Here is a 25,661-nt window from a genome sequence, read left to right as displayed (position 1 = left end):
CACGTACCTATAACATAGAGTAATACTACTACTATATAATAATAGTACTCTATGACCTATAATGTATAAACTTACTATAAATGTATAATAATATAACATTATTTTCGAAAATTTTAAATTACATATTGGTACCACTGTATAGATTATAATGTTCAAACCACGAATTAAAATAATATTATACTGGATACCCAACGAGAGGTGATAAGGAGCTCCCAAAGTGACTTTTCATGTACAAAGGACTACTAGCGCTTCAAGGGAATTCAAAATATATTAATGTCGTTGTAATCAGGAATTGAATTATATAATATATATATTTCCTAGAAGTTTTATTAATTAATTTAATTCGTGGAATTTAAACGTTGACGGTAAATTATCTTGAAAAAAGTCGCCACTAATATGATTACAAGTGCTAGGTGTAGTTTGCAACAGCTGTTTTAGCGAGTCAATTTGGGTCCCAGAAAAATGGTTGTTTGTATAGGTCGTTGGGTATCCACTATATTTTAATTCGTGGTTCAAACCACGGACTAAGCTGATATTATCCATGAACTCAACGTTTATAGATTATTCAAAATTTGAACTTCAAATGCTAATAAAAAAAAATTGTGCCTATGTATTATTATAATTTTTTAATCACTATAAGAATAACATATGAGGAACTTTGTATAAAATTTACAAGTATTTTTATAGGGCCAAAAAGATTTTATCGACACATAAAAAAACAATTTTCAGAAAAATTGAAAATTTCAGTTGTCTATAAATAGCTCAAAAAAATTAAAAATATTTTGAAAATTAAATCACGTAAAGAAAACGCGAATCTTAATAACTGGTAAAATTTTCAAGTATCTACGACTTATACTTTTTGAATAATAACAAATATTTAAAATCGTCTGAGGATAAATCGTTATCGTTACGCGATTTCGTTAAAATTTAAAATTCAAACGCACTTAAAATTTTTCCTATAATGATGCTTCGAGTTTTCTCTATAGATACTTGAAGGTAAACTTATGGAAAACTTAGTGTTGTATTTTTAATCCTTAGTTATAAACACAAAAAATTTTATGATTTTTCAACTTCAAATAATTTGCAAATATTCATGGTTTTAACGAATTGTTGTCAATATTTGAACTTCAAATGCTAATAAAAAAAAATTGTGCCTATGTATTCTTATAATTTTTTAATCACTATAAGAATAACATATGAGGAACTTTGTATAACATTTTCAAGTATTTTGATAGGGCCAAAAAAATTTTATCGACCCTTCAAAAAAAATTTTTCAGAAAAATTGAAAATTTCAGTTGTCTATAAATAGCTCAAAAAAAGTCAAAATATTTTGAAATTTAAATCACGTAAAGAAAACGCGAATCTTAATAACTGGTAAAATTTTCAAGTATCTACGACTTATACTTTTTGAATAATAACAAATATCAAAAATCGTTTGAGGCTAAACTGTTATTTAACGCGGTTTTTGTAAAAATTTAAATTTCAAACACTCATAAAAATTTTTTGTCTGAATCCGGTAGAGTTTTTTTTACAGATATTTGAAGAAAAATGTATGGAAAACCTTGTACCAAATTTTCAAAACTTAGTTATAAAAGAAAAAAATTTTATGATTTTTCAACTTCAAAATTACTTGCAAATTTTCGCGTTTTCGACAGATTTCGTAAAAATTTGAACTAAAAACGCTTATAAAAAAAAATTGTGACTAACGATTTTTAATTTTTTTTAGCTACATTAAAAACAACTCATAAGGAACCTTGTATTAAATTTTCAAAACTTTTTGGTCATCCAAAAATTTTTTATCGACACTTTAAAAAAAATTTCTCAAAAAAATCGAAAATTTCAGTGGTCTATAAATAACTGAAAAAAAGTCAAAATTTTTTGAAAATTTAACTATATACGGATACCACTGACATTAACATTTGGTGAAAATTTCAAGTATTTTCAGTGATTGGTTTTTGAATTACAACCATAAAAAAAAATCGATTTGGTCGAAAACTGGTTTTGCGTAAAAATTGCCGTTTTTCCGTCATTTTTTTTTTGTTTTTCTCGATTTTTTTGAAAACTGTTGAAAATGTTAACTTTTTACCTCTATAATGCACCAAGGATATTCACTTTTACATCGGAAACCACCCCCATTGTTTGAAATTGGAGCATTATTTCGACTAGTTATGCTGTACACAGACACAAAAACAAAAAAAAAAAAAAAAAAACACACACCATTGTAAAATCAATACATTCATCACTTCGTTCAGAATCTAAAATCACACGTGCAGGCTACAATTAATATTCGATTCACAACCAGATTACCAGAAACCACTATTAAACAAATTAAAATTTAAAAAGTAAACATACCTTGACGAAATGAGAGGTATTATAGGTTATTATATTAAATATAATATAATATTATAAGTCTATGAATATACCATTACAATTAACTAAATATTTTGATTTTTGATAATCACAATGTAGGTACACTATAAAAATAATTTGAGCATAGCGACTGTCAGTGAAATATTCAAATATCACGTACCTATAACATAGAGTAATACTACTACTATATAATAATAGTACTCTATGACCTATAATGTATAAACTTACTATAAATGTATAATAATATAACATTATTTTCGAAAATTTTAAATTACATATTGGTACCACTGTATAGATTATAATGTTCAAACCACGAATTAAAATAATATTATACTGGATACCCAACGAGAGGTGATAAGGAGCTCCCAAAGTGACTTTTCATGTACAAAGGACTACTAGCGCTTCAAGGGAATTCAAAATATATTAATGTCGTTGTAATCAGGAATTGAATTATATAATATATATATTTCCTAGAAGTTTTATTAATTAATTTAATTCGTGGAATTTAAACGTTGACGGTAAATTATCTTGAAAAAAGTCGCCACTAATATGATTACAAGTGCTAGGTGTAGTTTGCAACAGCTGTTTTAGCGAGTCAATTTGGGTCCCAGAAAAATGGTTGTTTGTATAGGTCGTTGGGTATCCACTATATTTTAATTCGTGGTTCAAACCACGGACTAAGCTGATATTATCCATGAACTCAACGTTTATAGATTATTCAAAATTTGAACTTCAAATGCTAATAAAAAAAAATTGTGCCTATGTATTATTATAATTTTTTAATCACTATAAGAATAACATATGAGGAACTTTGTATAAAATTTACAAGTATTTTTATAGGGCCAAAAAGATTTTATCGACACATAAAAAAACAATTTTCAGAAAAATTGAAAATTTCAGTTGTCTATAAATAGCTCAAAAAAATTAAAAATATTTTGAAAATTAAATCACGTAAAGAAAACGCGAATCTTAATAACTGGTAAAATTTTCAAGTATCTACGACTTATACTTTTTGAATAATAACAAATATTTAAAATCGTCTGAGGATAAATCGTTATCGTTACGCGATTTCGTTAAAATTTAAAATTCAAACGCACTTAAAATTTTTCCTATAATGATGCTTCGAGTTTTCTCTATAGATACTTGAAGGTAAACTTATGGAAAACTTAGTGTTGTATTTTTAATCCTTAGTTATAAACACAAAAAATTTTATGATTTTTCAACTTCAAATAATTTGCAAATATTCATGGTTTTAACGAATTGTTGTCAATATTTGAACTTCAAATGCTAATAAAAAAAAATTGTGCCTATGTATTCTTATAATTTTTTAATCACTATAAGAATAACATATGAGGAACTTTGTATAACATTTTCAAGTATTTTGATAGGGCCAAAAAAATTTTATCAACACTTCAAAAATATTTTTTCAGAAAAATTGAAAATTTCAGTTGTCTATAAATAGCTCAAAAAAAGTCAAAATATTTTGAAATTTAAATCACGTAAAGAAAACGCGAATCTTAATAACTGGTAAAATTTTCAAGTATCTACGACTTATACTTTTTGAATAATAACAAATATCAAAAATCGTTTGAGGCTAAACTGTTATTTAACGCGGTTTTTGTAAAAATTTAAATTTCAAACACTCATAAAAATTTTTTGTCTGAATCCGGTAGAGTTTTTTTTACAGATATTTGAAGAAAAATGTATGGAAAACCTTGTACCAAATTTTCAAAACTTAGTTATAAAAGAAAAAATTTTATGATTTTTCAACTTCAAAATTACTTGCAAATTTTCGCGTTTTCGACAGATTTCGTAAAAATTTGAACTAAAAACGCTTATAAAAAAAAATTGTGACTAACGATTTTTAATTTTTTTTAGCTACATTAAAAACAACTCATAAGGAACCTTGTATTAAATTTTCAAAACTTTTTGGTCATCCAAAAATTTTTTATCGACACTTTAAAAAAAATTTCTCAAAAAAATCGAAAATTTCAGTGGTCTATAAATAACTCAAAAAAAGTCAAAATTTTTTGAAAATTTAACTATATACAGATACCACTGACATAACCATTTGGTGAAAATTTCAAGTGTTTTCAGCGATTAGTTTTTGAATTACAACCATAAAAAAAAATCGATTTGGTCGAAAACTGGTTTTGCGTAAAAATTGCCGTTTTTCCGTCATTTTTTTTTTGTTTTTCTCGATTTTTTTGAAAACTGTTGGAAAATGTTAACTTTTTACCTCTATAATGCACCAAGGATATTCACTTTTACATCGGAAACCACCCCCATTGTTTAAAATTGGAGCATTATTTCGACTAGTTATGCTGTACACAGACACAAAAAAAAAAAAAAAAAAAAAAAACACACACCATTGTAAAATCAATACATTCATCACTTCGTTCAGAATCTAAAATGCTTAATGGAAACGTATTGAAATATCTCTATCGGTATTAATGATAAATATATTTTTTAGATTCTGAACGAAGTGATGAATGTATTGATTTAAAATGGTGTGTGTTTTTATTTTTTGTTTTTGTGTCTGTGTACAGCATAACTAGTCGAAATAAAGCTCCAATTTCAAACAATGGGGGTGGTTTCCGATGTAAAAGTGAATATCCTTGGTGCATTATAGAGGTAAAAAGTTAACATTTTCCAACAGTTTTCAAAAAAATCGAGAAAAACAAAAAAAAATGACGGAAAAACGGCAGTTTTTACGCAAAACCAGTTTTCGACCAAATCGATTTTTTTTATGGTTGTAATTCAAAAACTAATCACTGAAAATACTTGAAATTTTCACCAAATGTTAATGTCAGTGGTATCCGTATATAGTTAAATTTTCAAAAAATTTTGACTTTTTTTGAGTTATTTATAGACTACTGAAATTTTCGATTTTTTTGAGAAATTTTTTTTAAAGTGTCGATAAAAAATTTTTGGATGACCAAAAAGTTTTGAAAATTTAATATAAGGTTCCTTATGAGTTTTTTTTAATGTAGCTAAAAAAAATTAAAAATCGTTAGTCACAATTTTTTTTTATAAGCGTTTTTAGTTCAAATTTTTACGAAATCTGTTGAAAACGAAAATTTGCAAGTAATTTTGAAGTTGAAAAATCATAAAATTTTTTTCTTTTATAACTAAGTTTTGAAAATTTGGTACAAGGTTCTCCATACATTTTTCTTCAAATATCTGTAAAAAAAACTACCGGATTCAGACAAAAAATTTTTATGAGTTGTTTGAAATTTAAATTTTTACAAAAACCGCGTTAAATAACGGTTTAGCCTCGAAACGATTTTTGATATTTGTTATTATTCAAAAAGTATAAGTCGTAGATACTTGAAAATTTTACCAGTTATTAATATTCGCGTTTTCTTTACGTGATTTAATTTTCAAAATATTTTTAATTTTTTTGAGCTATTTATAGACAACTGAAATTTTCAATTTTTCTGAAAAAATATTTTTGAAGTGTCGATAAAATTTTTTTGGCCCTATCAAAATACTTGAAAATTTAATACAAAGTTCCTCATAAGTTATTCTTATAGTGATTAAAAAATTATAAGAATACATAGGCACAATTTTTTTTTATTAGCATTTGAAGTTTAAATATTGACAAAAATTCGTCAAAAGCATGAATATTTGCAAATTATTTTGAAGTTGAAAAACTTAAACATAGGAGTATAGATGTAGATATAGATTTATGCGAATATTGGATGTACATGTTGTTGGTGTACGTGCGATGTAATTCTCGAAACAACGCCGATATCAAACAATACAATTTAACGAACAAAAAGGCCAGGTTACAGGTAGTTGGAAACCCGTGAGCCGCCAGCTGCACAATATGTACATATTATAGCTATATCCGCAATCCGCAATATACGACTCCGGTATTCCAGACCTCCTGTGCAACATAAAATATCATAAGATCAAGTCGATCATTGACGACTATCCTTGTTTTTACGACAGATGACAGTCTCGAAAAGAAAGTCAATCCCAGATTTGACTAGATATATATGCAAAAAGCATTATCGATTAGACGATATTATATTCGTAGAGACATTGGGGAGATAAATATTAGAAAAATACGAAACATACAAAAATCGGCGATGTAAAGTACGGGAGGCGGAAAAAATGACCACGGAAAAAAAACCCAAAAAAAAAAACCCACGGAAAAAAAACCCAAATTAAAAAACACACACCGGAAAAAAAGCCCACGGATAAAAAAGCGCTATCATTGTAATCTTATATTATGAAATATTTTATAAACTGTGGTTGATTGTTGATTATACAATGGATTTACAATCATGTAATATATTTTTAATAATAAATAATAATATTTTTAAAATAATTTTATCATATAATTATTTTATAGAACATAGGAACAAAATATTAAAAATATAAAATATTCTCGTTTGTGGTAACATAATAATAACTAATAATTATAATACGAGAGATCATAGTCATAATAATTAAATAATATAATAATAATCATAGTTCGTGATAATAATAATAAATTGTTAATTTAAAAAAATAATTTTCGATAAGTAGTCTATACAAATAAACAATCATGATAAAATTCAATAATCAAAAGTGTGATAATTATAGTATAAATATTTTGTTGGTTACACTGTAACATAATAATTAAATAATGCAATTATAGACATAATATAAACACAGAATAGATACATAATATAAATATAGATAATAATTAATAATCATAGTCAAAAACACGGTCTTAGAAGATCTTCTAAGACCGTGGTCAAAAATAATAAAAATTAGACATATAAATATTAAATACAGATAATACTGATTACAGATAATAATTAATAATCATAGTCAAAACTCAAAAGTCAATAGTCATAAACTCATAAATACTGTGACACGTGAGTTGTCTTTTGTAAGTCAATTTTTTTCATAAAATAATTCAATAATCAAACATTTAATAATTATAGTATACATAAAATTAATCAAACTTAATCCGTGTGTTATATGAAATAGCTTCTAAGAAATTTTCAATTGTTCTTTTTTTTTCTTTGTAGTCTATACATAGTTTTTTTAATATCATTTGTTTTTTTACAGTTATTTTTCTTTTTTTTATTGGTTGTATATTTCCTAAATTATACTGCCTTATTTTAGTATCATCTACAGCAACTTCTAATCTTATTTTTTTTATTAATGTCCATATGGATGGATGGTTATGACCTACTAGATTGGAGAATCTGTGATTCCATCCCTCAGTTGTGTTATTGGTCCTGTGTTCGTCATTCAATGTTGCATCATGGACATTCCAGACACTTGGAGGAAATATTGGTTGAACTTTTTTGAATTTAATTTTATTTGTCGCACAATTTATTCTTTTGAAAGTACCATTCACATATGTAGAGTCAAAATATTCAACCAAATCTAAGGCAGTATCAGGCATAATAGATTTCAAATATGACATCCCCTGCTCAACATCTGTCAAAGGTAAAAATGCTAAACCATCTAACATCCCACAGAATATACTAAAGGTATTGTCTTCACGATATAATGTTTCTAGGCCTAAAGCTTGAACCTTTCTGTGCGTAGACTGTGCCAAATGGTAGAAGCACCCACGGATAATAACTTCTCGGTTAAATACTTTATGAACAGCCTTAATAACAGCATTTTCAAAATCAAGGTGAACATATTTTGGCTCTAGGTAAAGGTTTTTCTCTGCACACTTTTCGATTAATTTTCTAAATAATAATTTATAGGTTTTTAATGTTTTCCTTTGTAATACCCACTGTGCAAAATATCATTGCTGATAAATCGCCAAGAGATCACATTTTGAACTGCGAAGTTACAAAAAAGTTCTAGTTACATTTCTTAGATGTCCATAGCAATGCTAACGCCTAGTTGCGCGAAGTAACAACTGCGAGGTTATAATGTACCTTCAATAGGTCATCGCATATTAACTTCAATAGGAATTTTATGGGAGCAAACATAACTTCACATGAGTGTATATTATGACTCTTTTTAGTAGCTTCTGTTAGAAGTTGTTCAATTACTTTTTTCAACATCTGAATACTCCAGTTAATACTTCTCTTGGAAGTTTATTTTAAGTTAAAGTTAAACTTATATTATTGATAGTATATTAATAGGTTTATTTATAGGTAAATTAATACCTATAAATATATATGGTGAATATACTCTAAATACTGGACATACTTGGTATCTAAAATTTTGTCCTCTATTCAGAGTACTTACTCAGTTTGTAGAAAGTTTGAGGTTTATTCCAATAAAAACATTCCTTACTTGGAAGTGTTTGTTAGGGGATGTTTCAGTTTCAATAATATATATTATATATTCATTCTAAAATACAACCTTTTTATTGTAGGAAATAAAAAAAAAATAATAACAGTAGTTGATTAACTTAAAATAACCAAAATTTAAAAATCAAAATCTTTATATAAAATAAAATAAAATAATACTTTTGTATAAAATGTATTAATAATAATAATACCTTAGTATATTAAATAAGTTTATACATAATGTTTAAACAAATATGAAAACAACTTTTTATTGTAGGAAATAAAGAAAAATTAATATCAGTAGTTGATTAATTTAAAATAACTAAAATTTAAAAATCAAAATCTTTATATAAAATAAAATAAAATAATACTTTTGTATAAAATGTATTAATAATAATAATACCTTAGTATATTAAATAAGTTTATACATAATGTTTAAACAAATATGAAAACAACTTTTTATTGTAGGAAATAAAGAAAAATTAATATCAGTAGTTGATTAACTTAAAATAACTAAAATTTAAAAATCAAAATCTTTAATAAAATAAAATAAAATAATACTTTTGTATAAAATGTATTAATAATAATAATACCTTAGTATATTAAATAAGTTTATACATAATGTTTAAACAAATATGAAAACAACTTTTTATTGTAGGAAATAAGAAAAATTAATATCAGTAGTTGATTAATTTAAAATAACTAAAATTAAAAATCAAAATCTTTATATAAAATAAAATAAAATAATACTTTTGTATAAAATGTATTAATAATAATAATACCTTAGTATATTCAATAAGTTTATACATAATGTTTAAACAAATATGAAAACAACTTTTTATTGTAGGAAATAAAGAAAAATTAATATCAGTAGTTGATTAACTTAAAATAACTAAAATTTAAAAATCAAAATTTTTATATAAAATAAAATAAAATAATACTTTTGTATAAAATGTATTAATAATAATAATACCTTAGTATATTAAATAAGTTTATACATAATGTTTAAACAAATATGAAAACAACTTTTTATTGTAGGAAATAAAGAAAAATTAATATCAGTAGTTGATTAATTTAAAATAACTAAAATTTAAAAATCAAAATCTTTATATAAAATAAAATAAAATAATACTTTTGTATAAAATGTATTAATAATATAATACCTTAGTATATTCAATAAGTTTATACATAATGTTTAAACAAATATGAAAACAACTTTTTATTGTAGGAAATAAAGAAAAATTAATATCAGTAGTTGATTAACTTAAAATAACTAAAATTTAAAAATCAAAATCTTTATATAAAACAAAATAAAATAATACTTTTGTATAAAATGTAATCTCACATAAATAAGCTTATAATGATCATATAAAATTTTAATAATAATAATAAAACAATACCTTTTAGTATTAAAAAAGTTTATACATATTAATGTTCAGACGAATGTGAATGAATCATGGACATAACTATTGCTTTATTTTCTAATATTTGTATAAAAAAACATTTATAAAGAATACAAGAAAAGGTTACATAAATAGGTTTTGATATACTTGATGTATCCACATAAAATAAACCTAAAACATTAGAAGGTAAAGGGTCATTATAAAAAGGTGACACACTATTGAATTTACAAATATTCAATGTAATACTATTATCTTCATTTTTAATTATTTGTAATACCCTAGCAATTTGATTACAAGATAGCATTACATATTGATCTTTAATTTTATCAGTATTAAGTAAAAAATTATTAATACTCAATTGTTTAAACATTTTTATTTTCGGGTTGACTATGGATTGCCTATAAACATCATAATACATTTCATATTTAAAAACTGGAGACTCTGAAGATGTATCATTACCAAGTGTACAATTATTTGATAGAAGGGTTTTTTCAATTATCCTATTATATGCTTCTTGTAATGGAAATCTTGTTTTTTTATTTTTTTTTTTTATTTCTTGCAGATGGTTTTCATATTTGAAAACACTAAACTTATCTAGGGGCCCATGGATTTTAGCACACTCTGGCAAATGTATTAAATTATGTACATTGTATGATATGTACTCTGGACCATAAATTATGATATAATCACTAATAAATTGTTTTATTAAAGATGTAGCCTGATCATTATATAATATATGAGTCTCATGAGCCACCAATAAGCGCATTGAACTATGCAATAGCATAAAATGTTTAAACTGATTTTTTTTTAAAATACCTTTCAGGAGAAATGGCCCAGTATAAAGGAGTAGGGCACGGAGCTCTGTGGCTTTAAAGTTTTCAAATTCTTGAAGAGATCTAGGTAATCTAGAAAAATCTGATGGATAATATTTTCTTAAGTTTTTTATATTTATATCTAATAAGTTTAGTTTTTCTTGAGGAATTCTCACTATTTTTTGGCATTTACCCAAAACCTTATCAACCTTTTAACTACTCCAAGACATACGACATGCATATAGTCAAGACTAACTACAGAAATGATATCAATAGGTAAACGTTCTAGGGGAGATGGTCCTTTATGGTAATCTTCATTGGTCTTACTGCGAAAACTTTCATTTGTCCTACGTGGAGCATCCACACCAGGAAATGTCATTCCGTTAATGAAATCACCTTCCTCAATACACATATTACATCCAAAATAAGCCATGTGACCTTTTACATTAAGAATATAAGCTTTAGCTGGTGCATCACATATTATTTGACTAATTGAAAATCTAAAAATGTTATTGTCATTGATAATACCATTTTGTAAAATTATTAACATTTCCTCAATAAAAGGATTTAAAAACTCTTCAACATCATAAGGTTTTTTTGAGTCACTATGATAAATTCCAATAGTGAATACTTTATTAATTAAAATCGGTATATTTGTAATAGACATTAATATAGGCCAAAAAGCACTTTTAGAACATTTAGATATAGGCAATCCGTCAATATTAAAGCTAAGTTTTATCTTATTTGAATTGATATTGAAATAATGTTGATACATTTTTAATATGGGTTTTAACATATATTCTATTCCGATATGAATGTAAGATCCTGGTTTTATATTAATTATATTGTGGGTAGTTGGAGTTTTTAGAAGTGTCCTGACATCTTTTGGAACATTATTATGACCCTCAGATCTAAATATTGAAAGAATTTCATTCATTGCGTTATGAGAGATATTATAATCTAAAGAGAGTTTACACAATTTTTGATTTAGATGAGATGTCGGTGGTTTAACAATTTCAGTGTCCATAGTACTTAACAGTAAACTATCACTAAATACATTTAGTTGTAAGTCATCTTGTTGGAAATAAATTTCTTTCTCGACATTAATATTATTTGTTGATTGATTCATTACATGATTGGACAGTGGTATAATAGTATCACATATATTATTTGTTATTGTAGAATTGTTATCACTATTTAATAGACAGTTGTTAACATTCATTACCGGTGAAAGATTTGTGTTGTTGGCAGAAGATTCATTTGGCCAAGCTGCAGTAGTGTTGATTATTAAATTTGAAGAATTATTGAGAGGATTTAATCGACTAATTTCCATTGATACTAATCTTTTAAAATTTCTGCTCGACATTGTTGATATTGTGGTACGTTTTTTTCGTTGAGTTTTATTCTGTAACATTCAATACATATTATAGGAAGATTATAGCATTAAACAATATAGGCACTATACATTACTTTTAAATATTAAAATGTATTTTAATTATTTGAGTATCAATGAAGGTAATTAAAATTAAGATTCAGTGCTTTTTTCAAGGTCTCTTTTATATCTCTGATATCCATGTCTGAACCAATCTTTAATATTTTTTTCAAACTCACAATCTGTACAGTTGAATTTAAGTCGGCATAACTCTATTAATAAATTAAATATAATAATAATAATATACTTCATTTAGTGAAACATTACATTTTAAAAAATATATTTTAGTACCTAACATAAAGGCCATGATTTTTAAGCTCTGTAATTTGTAATTGGCTTCTCTAGTTTCACTATCTCTACCAGATCCAGTCCAAGAACATTTTTTAGCCAAAACATTAGAAAATAATCTTTGTAAATTTCTTTTAATTAAATTTTTAGCATCTGTACCGCCAACAATTTCCATGTAAGATTTCTAACATCCAATAATAGTTAATATTATAATATAACATATGTACAAATGCACAATAATACAATTTATTATTAATGAATTAATTACTTTATAATAATTTATTATACTATATAAGTCATTACAACCATTTGTATAAATTGCAAAAATATATAAATATAAAAAAATAATAGTATATATCCTATACTTAAATTTCACTAAATTGATAAAAATCTTTTAAATTTGTATTTTATATTACATATAAACACCATAATTAAAATTAATGTATAGCAAAGCTAAAAAGTAATAAACCTACCATTTTAAATTCAAATTCCTTATCATTCACTATCATTTGCTCAATATTAGTTAAGTCTTCTGTCGACTTTAAAGGAAACAAATTCAAAAATGTATCATCAAAAGAAGAGGCAGTCATTTTTGATGAATTTTTTTCAATAAACAAATTTGTCTTTTCCAATCTATCAATCCTAGCATCCAACCTTTGAACATACATGTTAATTGAAACTACTGTTTCATGTATTTTTTTCAATAATTCATGAGAATTATAATTGTCGACTAGAAAATATTATACAATAATTAGCTTATTATGGTTAAGGTTAATAATAGCATTTTAGACAATTATAGGTATATACATTTTGCCTAGAAAAACTTGTGATCATATAAAATTCAATAAGTAAATATGGTGGGATACTCATAAGTTTTAGTTGTATAATTAATATCATTACTTATTTGTATATAATATATTTAATAATTTTCTAAGAAAAATAAGTTAATTTATTTTTACTGAAACCAATGTCCATTATGTAAATAAACTAAATATATAGGTAAATACCTAAAGAGCTCTGTAATGAATTATTTTGAATTCTATCAATTTCAGGATAAATTCTACTGGTACTTTCAATATGGTCATCAATATTGTTAAATAGCTGACGTCGGGTTGCATTACTAGTACTTTCATGATTCTGAATGTCAATTATATTGAGTTCATCACTATAGTTGTTTGTAACTAAACAACTATTATTTAAGACATTAAATGCTTCTGATTAAAATAAAAAAATTTAAATTTAAAATCTTTAATTAGTTTAATTATATATGAATAAATAATATCTTTCAATAAGCACTTTACCAGATATAATGTTTGGTGATAATCTTAAATTTATTGGTGACCCATTTATATTTTCTGCACCAGACATTTTTGTGATTTTTATTGGAGTGTATTCTGGGCTTGTATCATCTAATTATGAGTAATTATTATAGAATTAAACAACTTGTAAAATTATTTTAAATACATATAAATAGTTAATATTGTTATAGTATAGATGCTATTCCTCTATAATATCCATTGCTATATAAGTATAAAAAATTCAGAATTGCTACCTGTATACCATTAATTATTATTGATATAGAACAATTTACTTTTAATACCTATATATCTTAAAATGCATAGTTGAATGAATAAGAATGATAAGTAGGTAAAGTATAATAATAATACATAAACATGAATAAAAAGCTAAATTAAAAAAAAACATAAAATTTATACTATTATTATATAACTATAATTATGCAGTTCAATAAAAAAAAGTTAATAAAATGCTTGATTGTAATATAATATTATATTATAGTATATAGTATATTATACTATAATAATAATTATATAAACTGAATTTATAGCAGTGGAATGGCATACAACATTGAAATAAAAATCTATAAGTACCTACTTGCATTTAAGTATTAAATATATATATATCTTAATTTTAACAATACCACTCGTCATTGTTTCTGTATTATGTTCTAGGTCATATAGGTTTCTCTTAAGCATATTGACCCTTTGTTTTTTTTTAGTTTTTTTAATGCTACATGATTGAATTGGTTCAGCCTCTGACGAGGATTCATTAATTAACAAACATTCACGACTAAGAGCATCTTCATAACAATCTTTGAAAAATCAATAAAATAAATAAGTATGAATATAGTTAAATTTAAATGTTGATACACATGCTTAATGTTAATGTTAATAAATATCTAAATATATATAATATTTAATCATCATCCCACAATAATATTAGGTAGGAAAGTATCTAGTTAAAAATCCAGTAACAATTTTAATAGGTACCAAAAAATACCTATCCACAAATATTATTAATATAACTACCTATAGCTAATATATTAAATAGTAATTGGATTTTATACATATATATATATAGATATATATAATACTTAAAATATAGTAAATATTTCTTACCATAAGGTAAACCAATAATTTTTACATCATACTCTAACCAGTCTTCAGAGGGTTTTTGATATTTCATTATCATATTATTAGTAACTTTATGTTTAGGCCATTTACATCTAACAATAGATCCTGGATTTTTAACAAGCCAACTTTGTGGCACTACTGAACAACTTTTTGAGTCCAAAAATGTTATCACATTCCACTGAAAAATTAATTTTTAATTTCAATAGCATATACTCGTATACCTATAATAATATAATTGTACTATATTTTTGTAAAAGGTTTTTAAAGTTATATTATAATTGAGGCATATTGTAAAACTATGTCACTTGGGATAGTTTTTAAATTACTTAAACGTGTAAATACAAACTTCACACCTAGGTATAGTGGTGGTAAAATATTATTATTTTGTATACATTTGTTAACACTTACAGTCTGTAAAATGCTGTATAAGTACCATTTATTTTAATATTTCTGTCAGAAAAATAGTAGATTATATTATCTGAGCACTAACATTTTATTATTTTAAATCAGCTTTATAATTCCTTTTTTTGTGTATTGGAATAATAAAGATGAAATTTTCAAGTCAAATTATCAATACTCAATAATTAAAATATCAATTATATTAGATAAAAACCTACAGGGCCAGATTTAGGAAGTTATAAAGCCCACATAAAATTCAACTGGTGAGGTGCCTTCCTGGAATAAATATTTTCAATATTTAGCAGTAGTTTAAATTAAATAATTATGATATATTTGAGTACTTCATCTATTAATTTACTATATACCTACATGATATGTGAACTTTGGCTTCAAAACCCTAAATCCTCCCCTGGGTTGATACTCATGTAAAATACATAACTCTACTAAATTATGTATAACAAATGTATTATAGGTAAGTATGTATAGTATAGGTACTTACCAAAAGATCAGTTTTTTCGGTTTCTTCGATTCGTCCCGTAGATCGCATATTTCTTAACATTGTTGCGTGACACGTAAATTAGTCGTAAAAAGACAACACACGTTATAACTTTACAAGTCACAAAAACAGTCAACGCGACACGCACGCATTTATAATCAAAGCTAACCTCGCAAAACCACAAATAATTAACAAAGCCTAACAATAGAGTTACCGCCAAAATATCAATCGATTCAATCGTGCGCATTTATTCATTCTTTAACGTCTGTAAACATATGCATTCACTGAACTAAATACATGTATTTGATAGTACGTACTACGTATAGTGTTATAAGTTTTAACATGTATTTTAAAATAGTTATAATAATAACTACAGTGAGCGCATGCGCGCCGCGTGGACGCGTGGTGGTAATTTATATTAATTTGAATGAGATGAGTCATGATGTGATCTACATTATATATAATTATTATATTATATATTATATACTATTTACCATATTACTATATTAAGTTACTAATCAACTTCTAATGGAAATGTATGATTAACTTCATATAGAATTATCAATTATCCATTTGGTAGACAAATAACATCACACTGTATTGTCCATGTGAGGTTACTTGTTAACTTCCAGTACAATTAATGATTACCTTCATATAGAATTATCATAGACGATTTGGTAGACTAAACATCACACTGTATTGTCTATGTGAGGTTACTTATTAACTTCTAATACAAATTAATGATTAACTTCATATAGACTTCATAAATGATTTAAGCAGATCAAACCTCGCATTGTATTAGTCATGCGAAGTAACTAAATAACTTCTAATAGAAATTTCCACTTAGCTTCTCATAGATATTTTTTTTGTTAACAATCTATAAGGGATATCTTATTGAATACTATGTAATATTTATACGGGAAGTTGAAAATGTGACCTAAATCTAACGAATTATAGAAGTTATGTGACTCCTTTTGCACAGTGGGTAGACAGTAAATTGCAGTTATAAATATGCCATCTACCTCTACTCTTATGACATACAATTGTAAAAATAATTTTGGTGCTAATGAAAAATTACCATCTAAGTACCAAGTATTAGATTTTGATAAATTTGTCATACCTTCTACCGTGCCAAAAATCAAAATTCTTTGTTCTGAATCAGTGCCATTGTCGAAAATTAAAAAATTGTTGTACTCAGGATGACCTGTTGTGCACCACTCATCTGTTAAACATCAATATTGAAATTTAAATACAATAGTAATATTAATAATTTGTATATATATTAATTTAGGTACGTACCATCAATAACCAAATTCTCCAGACTAGTTGGTTCTACTGGATTTAATTTAGAACGTTGATTTCTTAATGTTCTTTTAACATTTTCTTCTACTGGCATCTTGGCTCTAGTTCCACCATCCAACTTAGAAATATTTTCCGCAAAAACTTCAAGTGGCTTAGATAAACCAGCTTTTGTCTGCTCTTTCATAATGCATAGAGCTTTTTCTACGTTTACTTTATCATTATCTCCTAAATGGTTATGATCAGATTTTGACATAGGCTCTTCTTTTTGTAGATCAGTGTATAATTCTCCTGGACATTTCATTGCAGACCTCTTTGAACACCTCCAAGTTATTTTGGATTTACCAATATGCTTTACAACATATGTATAGCCATTGTAGCATAGCTTGTCACACCCTTTATTAGATTTTATAATATCCATAATAGTAGTAGGTATGTAGAAAAATGTAGAACAAAATATAAAACAAACCGTTAATTTTGGATTTACTTCTGAGCAACTGAGTACTGAGTGAATTATTTATGTAGGTACCTACTATTACAACAGTCAAGAACCAAGTGTTGTATTTTTAAGTGGAATGGATATAGGTACAAAATACCTGTCTATAAATTTCAATTTTATTACCCAACTAATATTTTGACTGGTTAAAAACTTGGAAAAGTACAGCTTATTTATATTATATTGATTTATATATTATATATATAAATATATCAGCAATGTAAATTAAATTAAACTTCAAAATGCTTATCAAAGGTTGGGCAATAAAAATGAAATTTATTGACAGGGTAAAATATAGATTATATTGTTAATTATCACACATAGAAATCATGTGTTGAATTAACAACAAAATGTGTAAATATTAAACACATTTGAGTGTAAAAATCTAGCTGAAGTAAGCTTGGTGTTGAAATACTATTAGGTATAAAAAAGTTAAACTTATTCAAGCAAAATCAACATTTATTAAGGGTTAATTAATAATCATTGATTACATTTTTCTCATTTGAGACAATAATAAAATGGTGTCAAAACGATAATCAATAGTTAATACTATTACTACTACTAATACTACTTTTATACAATAGTAAATTGTTGAATTATAAGGTTAATTATAATAATAACTTGTAGGCTATATCTATACATAAAAAAATGAAAATTAACTTAACTGTATAATAATGATAATTAACAATAAAAAGCTAAGTTAAAACAATATAAAATTTAATTGAATTGCTAATAAGTATGTATCTATAAATAAATGTAAATATATATGTATAATATATTTTTTTGGGCTTTTTTTCTATGGGATTTTTTTCTGTGGGCTTTTTTTCCGTGGGCTTTTTTTTTTGGGTTTTTTTTCCGTGGGTTTTTTTTCCGTGGTCATTTTTTCCGCGATTCGTAAAGTACATAGGTCGTACGGTTTATGCGTTTTAAGCAATGAGTGAATAGGTTATGACAGTTCAAAATTACTTTTATCGTGCAATCAACTATACTACTACATTATAAACAGACGATCATGAATCACAGATAAATACCTAACTATATACACGTCAGAAAGACGTCTGGCAGTTTTACCGAAATTGCACGACCGGACCAAACGTGACAGCCAGTCATTAATAGCGCCCGACAAAAATGAAATATTGCAAAACATTTCAGGGGGGGGGGGGCATTTCTATAAAGTAAATCACACAGCGTATAGTTTTTAAATTATATTATTTTTAAGGTAGCAAATAGCAAATTTTTCTCATCACATAAACTATATCGGAGTATCTTTGTTATTGGTCTTGGCATTCGTTGACTTTATCTACTTATTTTCTAAACGATAGGTTAGGTTAATTACGCGTCTTGCCTATTTGCCCCGGTAGGTAATCTCATAGTTGCTACCAATAAAAATCAATTCAATTCTCTGCAAAACTTTTTCATGTTCAAAATTTAGTACAAATTAACAGTAATGTTGAGCTAAAGCTAAGTTTTACTACCCGTAGTTTTCAAACGATAACATCGGAGATTTAGAGTGAGATGTTATCGCTGTTATGCATTAACACCACACAAAATAATCATGAAAGTGAGCAAGTAACCAGATACAATCCATAAAATATATATTATTACAGTATAATATTATAATCATAGTGTACCTACTGGTATAGTTACTATTGACTAATGATTTTTTTTAATTTAAAATTTAAATAACTGATAAATGATAGGTGATTGTGATAAAAATGATAAAATGAAGCCGGTTACCACTTATCATAATATTTTCACGAGTTCAGCACAAAAAAATGCGATTTTGATAAGTCACGGTTCACTGAGAGGCGGGAAGGTTAGAGTGTAAATTAAGTACTAGGTATCAGAATTGATAATATTATGCACATTATTTTTCTGCGAAAATGTGAAAAAGTACATACACGATTAAGAATACGTTGTTTTCAACGTTTTTTACATGCTACATAATTTTGACTATTGAGTGTTCTGATTTACATATACATTTATATTTAATTAAATTTTATTGACAATTTTTATCGTCAAAATGAAATGTTGTGTCTTTAATTGTGCTGCTGATAAAGAAAAATCTACTTTTGGTGTGACAAAAAATAAAAACTTACAAATCAATGGGAAAACAGTCTTCGTACTTTTCTTAAAAGCAGATTTCGAGCGTGTGGTGCACATTTTCACGAAACTGATGTAATTAAAACAAAGATTTCAGGACAAGAATTTTCAAAATCTTCTGTAAGTATACAATATAAATGTGAATAAAGAGTTACTGAATTACTGAAATACTTAACATTGTTTGTACATATTATACGTAAATTATAGATTTGTATAAAAATATTGAAACTACGACAAAGTGTTATTCCTTTTCCAGCAAATAAAAACTTAATATTGAGTGAACCAGAATATAAGTAATCGATTATCAGTAATATTATATTATTTTAGGACAAACAATTAATATGCTTGTAATTTTTGTTATAATTGCTCTAGATCATAAACCATAAGGACTTCAGCATAATACATGACCATTGCTATAGTTCAGTTTCTCCAACAAAGAAAAAAATTAAAGTGTATTTTATAATTTATATAAATAATTTGGTAACATTTTTGTTAACTTATTAATAGCAAATTATTTTTATTTCCAGCTTGACATTTCCAATTTTGACAATATAGCACCTGTATTATGTACCAAAACACTGTTTAAAATGAACAAGTACCACTAAAATGGTTTATTGATATAGATGTATTTGAAAATCAAAGTATTACTATTATAAAAGCATTTCGTTTCATAATCTAAGCTCTTTTTCAACAAATTATATGAAGTTTATTGAAAAACAACTTGTAATAATTGAAGGTAAAATAAAATACATTTTTCAGTAAAAATTTTAATAAATAATATAATTTTAATTTTTAATTCATTTTATAGATTCATCTGACATTGGTTATTGGTATATCTTCTAATAATTTACTTAACTCTTTACAATATCTGGAAAATATTATCAGTAAATTTGATCAAAAATTTGTACTGGAGCAATATCCTCCAATGAGTTATTGAATATAAGTTAAGTGTCTGGAAACAAACAGTATGTAGATAGCTGTGGCGAATGGTATCATATTAACTGTTTAACTTCTAACAAAAAAATAAAAGGTAATTTTAATTTAAAAATACTACATTTTGTAAATATTAGTATTACTACAATTTAATGAAACATTGTCAGATTTTTTAAGTACAAATAATATTTTGACATTTAAATGTACTGTGCATCAAACTGATATGCTCACAGATTAATATAGCAAGTTTGACATAATGAGAATGAGACAGTACACATTTATTAAAAATCAAATGAATAAAAAACTAAAAAAAAAAATACCAAAACTCGTAGGTAGTTGATTAAAATTATAACTAATACTGAAGTGACTATAATATATAATACTTTTTTCAATCATTAAAAATATGTTATTTTTTATTAAAATATAAGAATTATGTAATGCAATAATACATTATGCAGTATTGTAAGATACAAATTTATAATTTGTGATTCTGTGTTTTTTACAGTGTAAATTCATAAAACGATTAAAAAATATAGTATATTATTTATTATATTAATTATTATTCAAATTTGTGATTCAATATTTTAACGCTTGAAGCGCTAATGCTCGGTTCTGGTAGCTGTTGTGATAACAATTAAAAGTCAAAGTGTCACATTATTATGGTTAGTCTTGCAACCATACTATCTTTAATCATATGTGCCACTAAAAGTATACAATCCATCAATATATTATTAAATTTGTATTTATATAATCATAGTGGACTGGTGTAGTGACTATTGACTAATGATTTTTTTTAATTTAAAATTTAAATAACTGATAAATGAACGGGCTGAAAGTGGTGCATTTTTTATACTTCCCAATCAGAGCAAGATGATTTTTTAGACACAACCCAATAAAACACAATGCATATAATCATTGGGAAATTTATCTACCATGTTATCTTAGTTAAAATAGACATGTCCCCTATTTGATAATCATCATCGCCCTTATTTACAAACTGTTCATGGGTACGCTTGACAAAATTTACTTCAGGGATGCAAACTCTTCACTCTAAATATACACTCGTGGTTGTATACTTTGTACAAGAACAAAACCCTCTATGCCCTTTTGTCCCAAAAATATAACTACGAGCAGGCATATCACAGCAAAATGACTTCTATATTTCTCTTACCACATGGCAGATAAATACCATTAACACATATTCTTTTAGCTCTTTAACAAGTTCAGATAAAAATGATTGCTGTTTTTTGGTTTTTGTTTTCCCCAATACAAATCAACTAAGAAAACGGGAGATTAAATAATATGTTATTTATCAATATAGCAAAGAATAAGACAAAATTGACTAGCTGAACTCTTAGCCATGGTGGCACACACTAAGAAACATTTCACTAACTTCTAAAGATTGTTTAGAAATTTTAGTTTGTAAAAGAGTTCTAGCATCTACTGGAAAAACATGGAATCATTTATAATTATAAAGCATTGCTTTTAATAGATCTGACAATGTCACATTAGTTATTTTATGCTTTACAGCCCAGTTAGATAATTTATGCAGTATGTTATCAATTAAGTTATCGCCGCTGTCCGGTTCTGAACTTGAAATAATATTATGTTCAGAATTCAAAGAATTTTTCACATAAATATTACTAGCAAAAACAGAACCACTTCTAGTTGGAATTTCAAAATATTCTTTTTTAGCAGTAGTTCATATCTTTTCATTTTCGGCTTGTGTCAAGTTGTATAATTGGTGATGTACTTTTTTCAACACAAACCACATTACTTTCACATTCAGAATAATTATTCCCAATAACAAAAACCAAATCATTAACCTCTTCTCTAATTAATCTTCTTTTAGTAGATTTACTAAATGCATTTGAAGTTATTTTTACAAATATAAAATCAGCAGATACCTATAGTAGCTATAATGCTATACCTGTATTAACTAATTTAAAAATATTTTATATAAGAATAAGAAAATTACCATGTACTTACAACACTATTTTCAAATAAGTTAAATTGAATAATTTTATTTGCACACGCATGGACAACATTCAAAATTAATATTTAGATTCTGGGATAAAATATTAATTTAATATAAAATATATTGTGGATCTTGATAAGTTAATTATTTCAGTTATTTATTTTAAAAACTAACTGTTTGTTTGGAAGGAAAAAATGCCCAATAAAACATTTTTTGTTCTCATACATTGTCCTGGTACAATAGCCTATACTAATAATAAAAACTATATGTATGTAATAATTAATAAAGTATATATACAACAATATATCAGTCCGCAGTAGGCACTCATCTATATTAGGAGAATATATTTAAATATTAATTTTTTTATAAAATTAAACTAGAAATTTAATAAAAAGAAGAAAATATAAGCAAACAGAATATTGAAATAGATGATTTAACATTCCAATTTATTCAAGTTATTAAATATATAAATAATTAGTTAAATAATTTAAATACCTATACCTATAGGAAAAATGTACTTGTCATAACAAAATAGCAGAAAATATATTTCAATATTATAAATTATATTATACAAAAATGTTATTGCCATATGTATATTAATTATATTTTATTGTATTAAATAATGAAGTGTAAGCAGATACGGCAATAGAATTTTTTTTTAAGGGGGGGGAGGGCAGAGTTGGCCAAATATTTTTTTTACATGGGCTCAAATTTTTTCAACAAATACTGAGGTTATTTAAATAAAATATAAATATTTTCATATCATATAATATAATATAGCTATTAGCTGTATAGTACATACATTTTTTATATTGTAGGTATGCTCTAAAAGTCTAAACAGAGATGATATATACAAACTTTTGAATAGCTAAAAATGTTTTAAGAATAATGTCAATATTTTTTTTTGTAACCTATGTAAGAAAATGTTTAATCACAGACCTTCAATAACTATATTCATAATGATGACATGATGTACAAAAATGATAAACTTAAATAACTTTATATAACTTTAATATTATATACCTTAATAAATGAATAATAATGTGTCTTTTACTTACCTACATTTCATAAATATAAATTAAAGTAATTGTGTTTAGTAATGAACAGATGAATTTGTTTATTTTCAGCAACATATATTGTTTCCACAAGAAGTGAATGCTGCTACAAATAATTTAATAAGACAATATATGGGATACGATACGACTAATCAAGGTCTACAATATAAATATCTTATTGGCGAACAGACAATAAGCAATATGGTCGAAAATAAATTACATCAACTTTGGGGATGGTTTACAACTATTGGTACTTTTGTTTCGGGACTGATGGGGATATTATTTGTTATAAAATTAATATTAACACTATTGTATACGGTGATTACTATTTATTTTTATACAAAACCTTTGGGTGGAGTGCAAAACTGATGGCAGAAATTTTTTCTAGTATTACTCATTGTTTAATGTTAAAAGACACACAAAGAAAATCAAAATTTTGATCAAGGCTCAAAAACATTTTCGTTGTACAATTAAAAAATGGTAGAAAAGTGTAGACAAGCTTGAATCAAGATTTGGTTAAACACTTTAAAACCATACAGCTATAATGCAATATATTAATAGTAGTAATAAGTAATACCTACTTGCTATATATTAAATAAATGTAAGTGTTTAAAAACTATTCAATAGGTAGGTAGTTATTTTTTCACTGTTTTTTTTTTCTTAAAATTATGATTTAATTCATTTTTTAAAATATTATCATTGTATTATTTATGAATTTAAGGTGGAAACATAATTTGAATACATTGTGAATAATTTGTGTGAAATACTACAATAATAAATTAGCTATGTATCCTATACTTATATTATATATAATATATTTTTTTGTACCTTCAATTGTATGTTATGTTAAAAAATAATTACATAAGTATTTAGTATAGATTGTTTTTTGCATCCTACAATTTACAATATTATGAATAATTATTCCCTATATCATCATTTATAAATATATGTATACAACAATCAACTAAAATATGTATTTAATTTTAATGAATTTGTTATTTACTTAGTATTAAAAGTATTATTTTAAATTTCTAAATTTAATTTAATTATTTAATGATAAAAAATTATAATTTCATATTAAATGTACATGGAAAATGTAAAAAAAAACACCTTTTTTTGTTTTTTGTAAGAGGGCCCTTGTAAATTACTGTACTGGGGGCCCAAACATAAGCCAGACCGACACTGGCTAGGACTTAGGAAAGAGTGCGCACATTTTAGTGGGTAAAAATGTATGTAATTTTATTGTTATTTATTCACACTGAATCATTATTGATCCCAAATTTGAAAAAAGGTTATTGAAATCAAATACATTAGAACCTAAAATAATTTAAGATGCGTTGAATAAAAAAATTAATAAGTAATATTTGTTTTTTAATATTTTGTATAATTAAATATTAGATTATAAAATGATAATATAATATATTTTTAAGTATGTTTGAGTAGGTTCAGGTTATTGTACTCAATATTCTATTTTTCTTAGAATTACCAAAAAATATGTAAGTGGTAGCATGTTCAGGTTATAAAGTATAACGTAAAATGTACTCAATACATTTAACTACTACAAAATTAATATTTAGATGTTAAGGTATTTGTAAAATATGATCATTGTTGTGCATGTATAATGTATATACTATATATATATATATTATATATGTTTGTAATTATTTGTAATTTATTTGTTAATTATAAACCAAAATATTACAAAAAGTTTTGAACATATCTTTGTAGAAAGTGGCTTAGAAATATTGTATAATTATTTTTATAATATGCAATAGATTTTTATTAGTGTATTTTTGTAATCTACAACTACAATAAATATTATAACTAACCCTGTCTGGTTGTTATTTGTTTTAAAGTAAATCATCCGTAGTATTATGTTTAATAGTATATTTAATATTTTAG

General features: G+C 25.1%; 1 protein-coding gene and 1 long non-coding RNA gene across 2 annotated transcripts; one reads left to right on the top strand and one right to left on the bottom strand.

Moving 5' to 3' along the window:
* Window positions 1-12,373: 12,373 nt before the first annotated feature.
* On the bottom strand, window positions 12,374-15,958 carry LOC126551584 (uncharacterized). The gene is made up of 8 exons (XM_050205383.1): window positions 15,899-15,958; window positions 14,986-15,178; window positions 14,508-14,678; window positions 13,870-13,977; window positions 13,576-13,782; window positions 13,042-13,298; window positions 12,572-12,752; window positions 12,374-12,492 (listed from the first exon to the last, which is right to left on the bottom strand). Exons 1-8 carry the CDS (start codon window positions 15,956-15,958, stop codon window positions 12,374-12,376), a joined length of 1,296 nt encoding a protein of 431 aa, XP_050061340.1.
* Window positions 15,959-19,446: 3,488 nt separating this feature from the next.
* On the top strand, window positions 19,447-25,489 carry LOC114125739 (uncharacterized). Its single transcript, XR_003592539.2, has 6 exons — window positions 19,447-19,913; window positions 20,001-20,086; window positions 20,166-20,245; window positions 20,321-20,529; window positions 20,602-20,823; window positions 23,832-25,489. It is a non-coding gene; the product is annotated as an uncharacterized LOC114125739 (long non-coding RNA).
* Window positions 25,490-25,661: the final 172 nt, after the last annotated feature.

This window comes from Aphis gossypii, chromosome X (assembly GCF_020184175.1).
Source record: "Aphis gossypii isolate Hap1 chromosome X, ASM2018417v2, whole genome shotgun sequence".
NCBI classification, from domain to species: domain Eukaryota; kingdom Metazoa; phylum Arthropoda; class Insecta; order Hemiptera; family Aphididae; genus Aphis; species Aphis gossypii.
The sequence above is the reverse complement of the archived record's forward strand: the minus strand, read 5'-3'. Positions and strand labels throughout refer to the sequence as shown.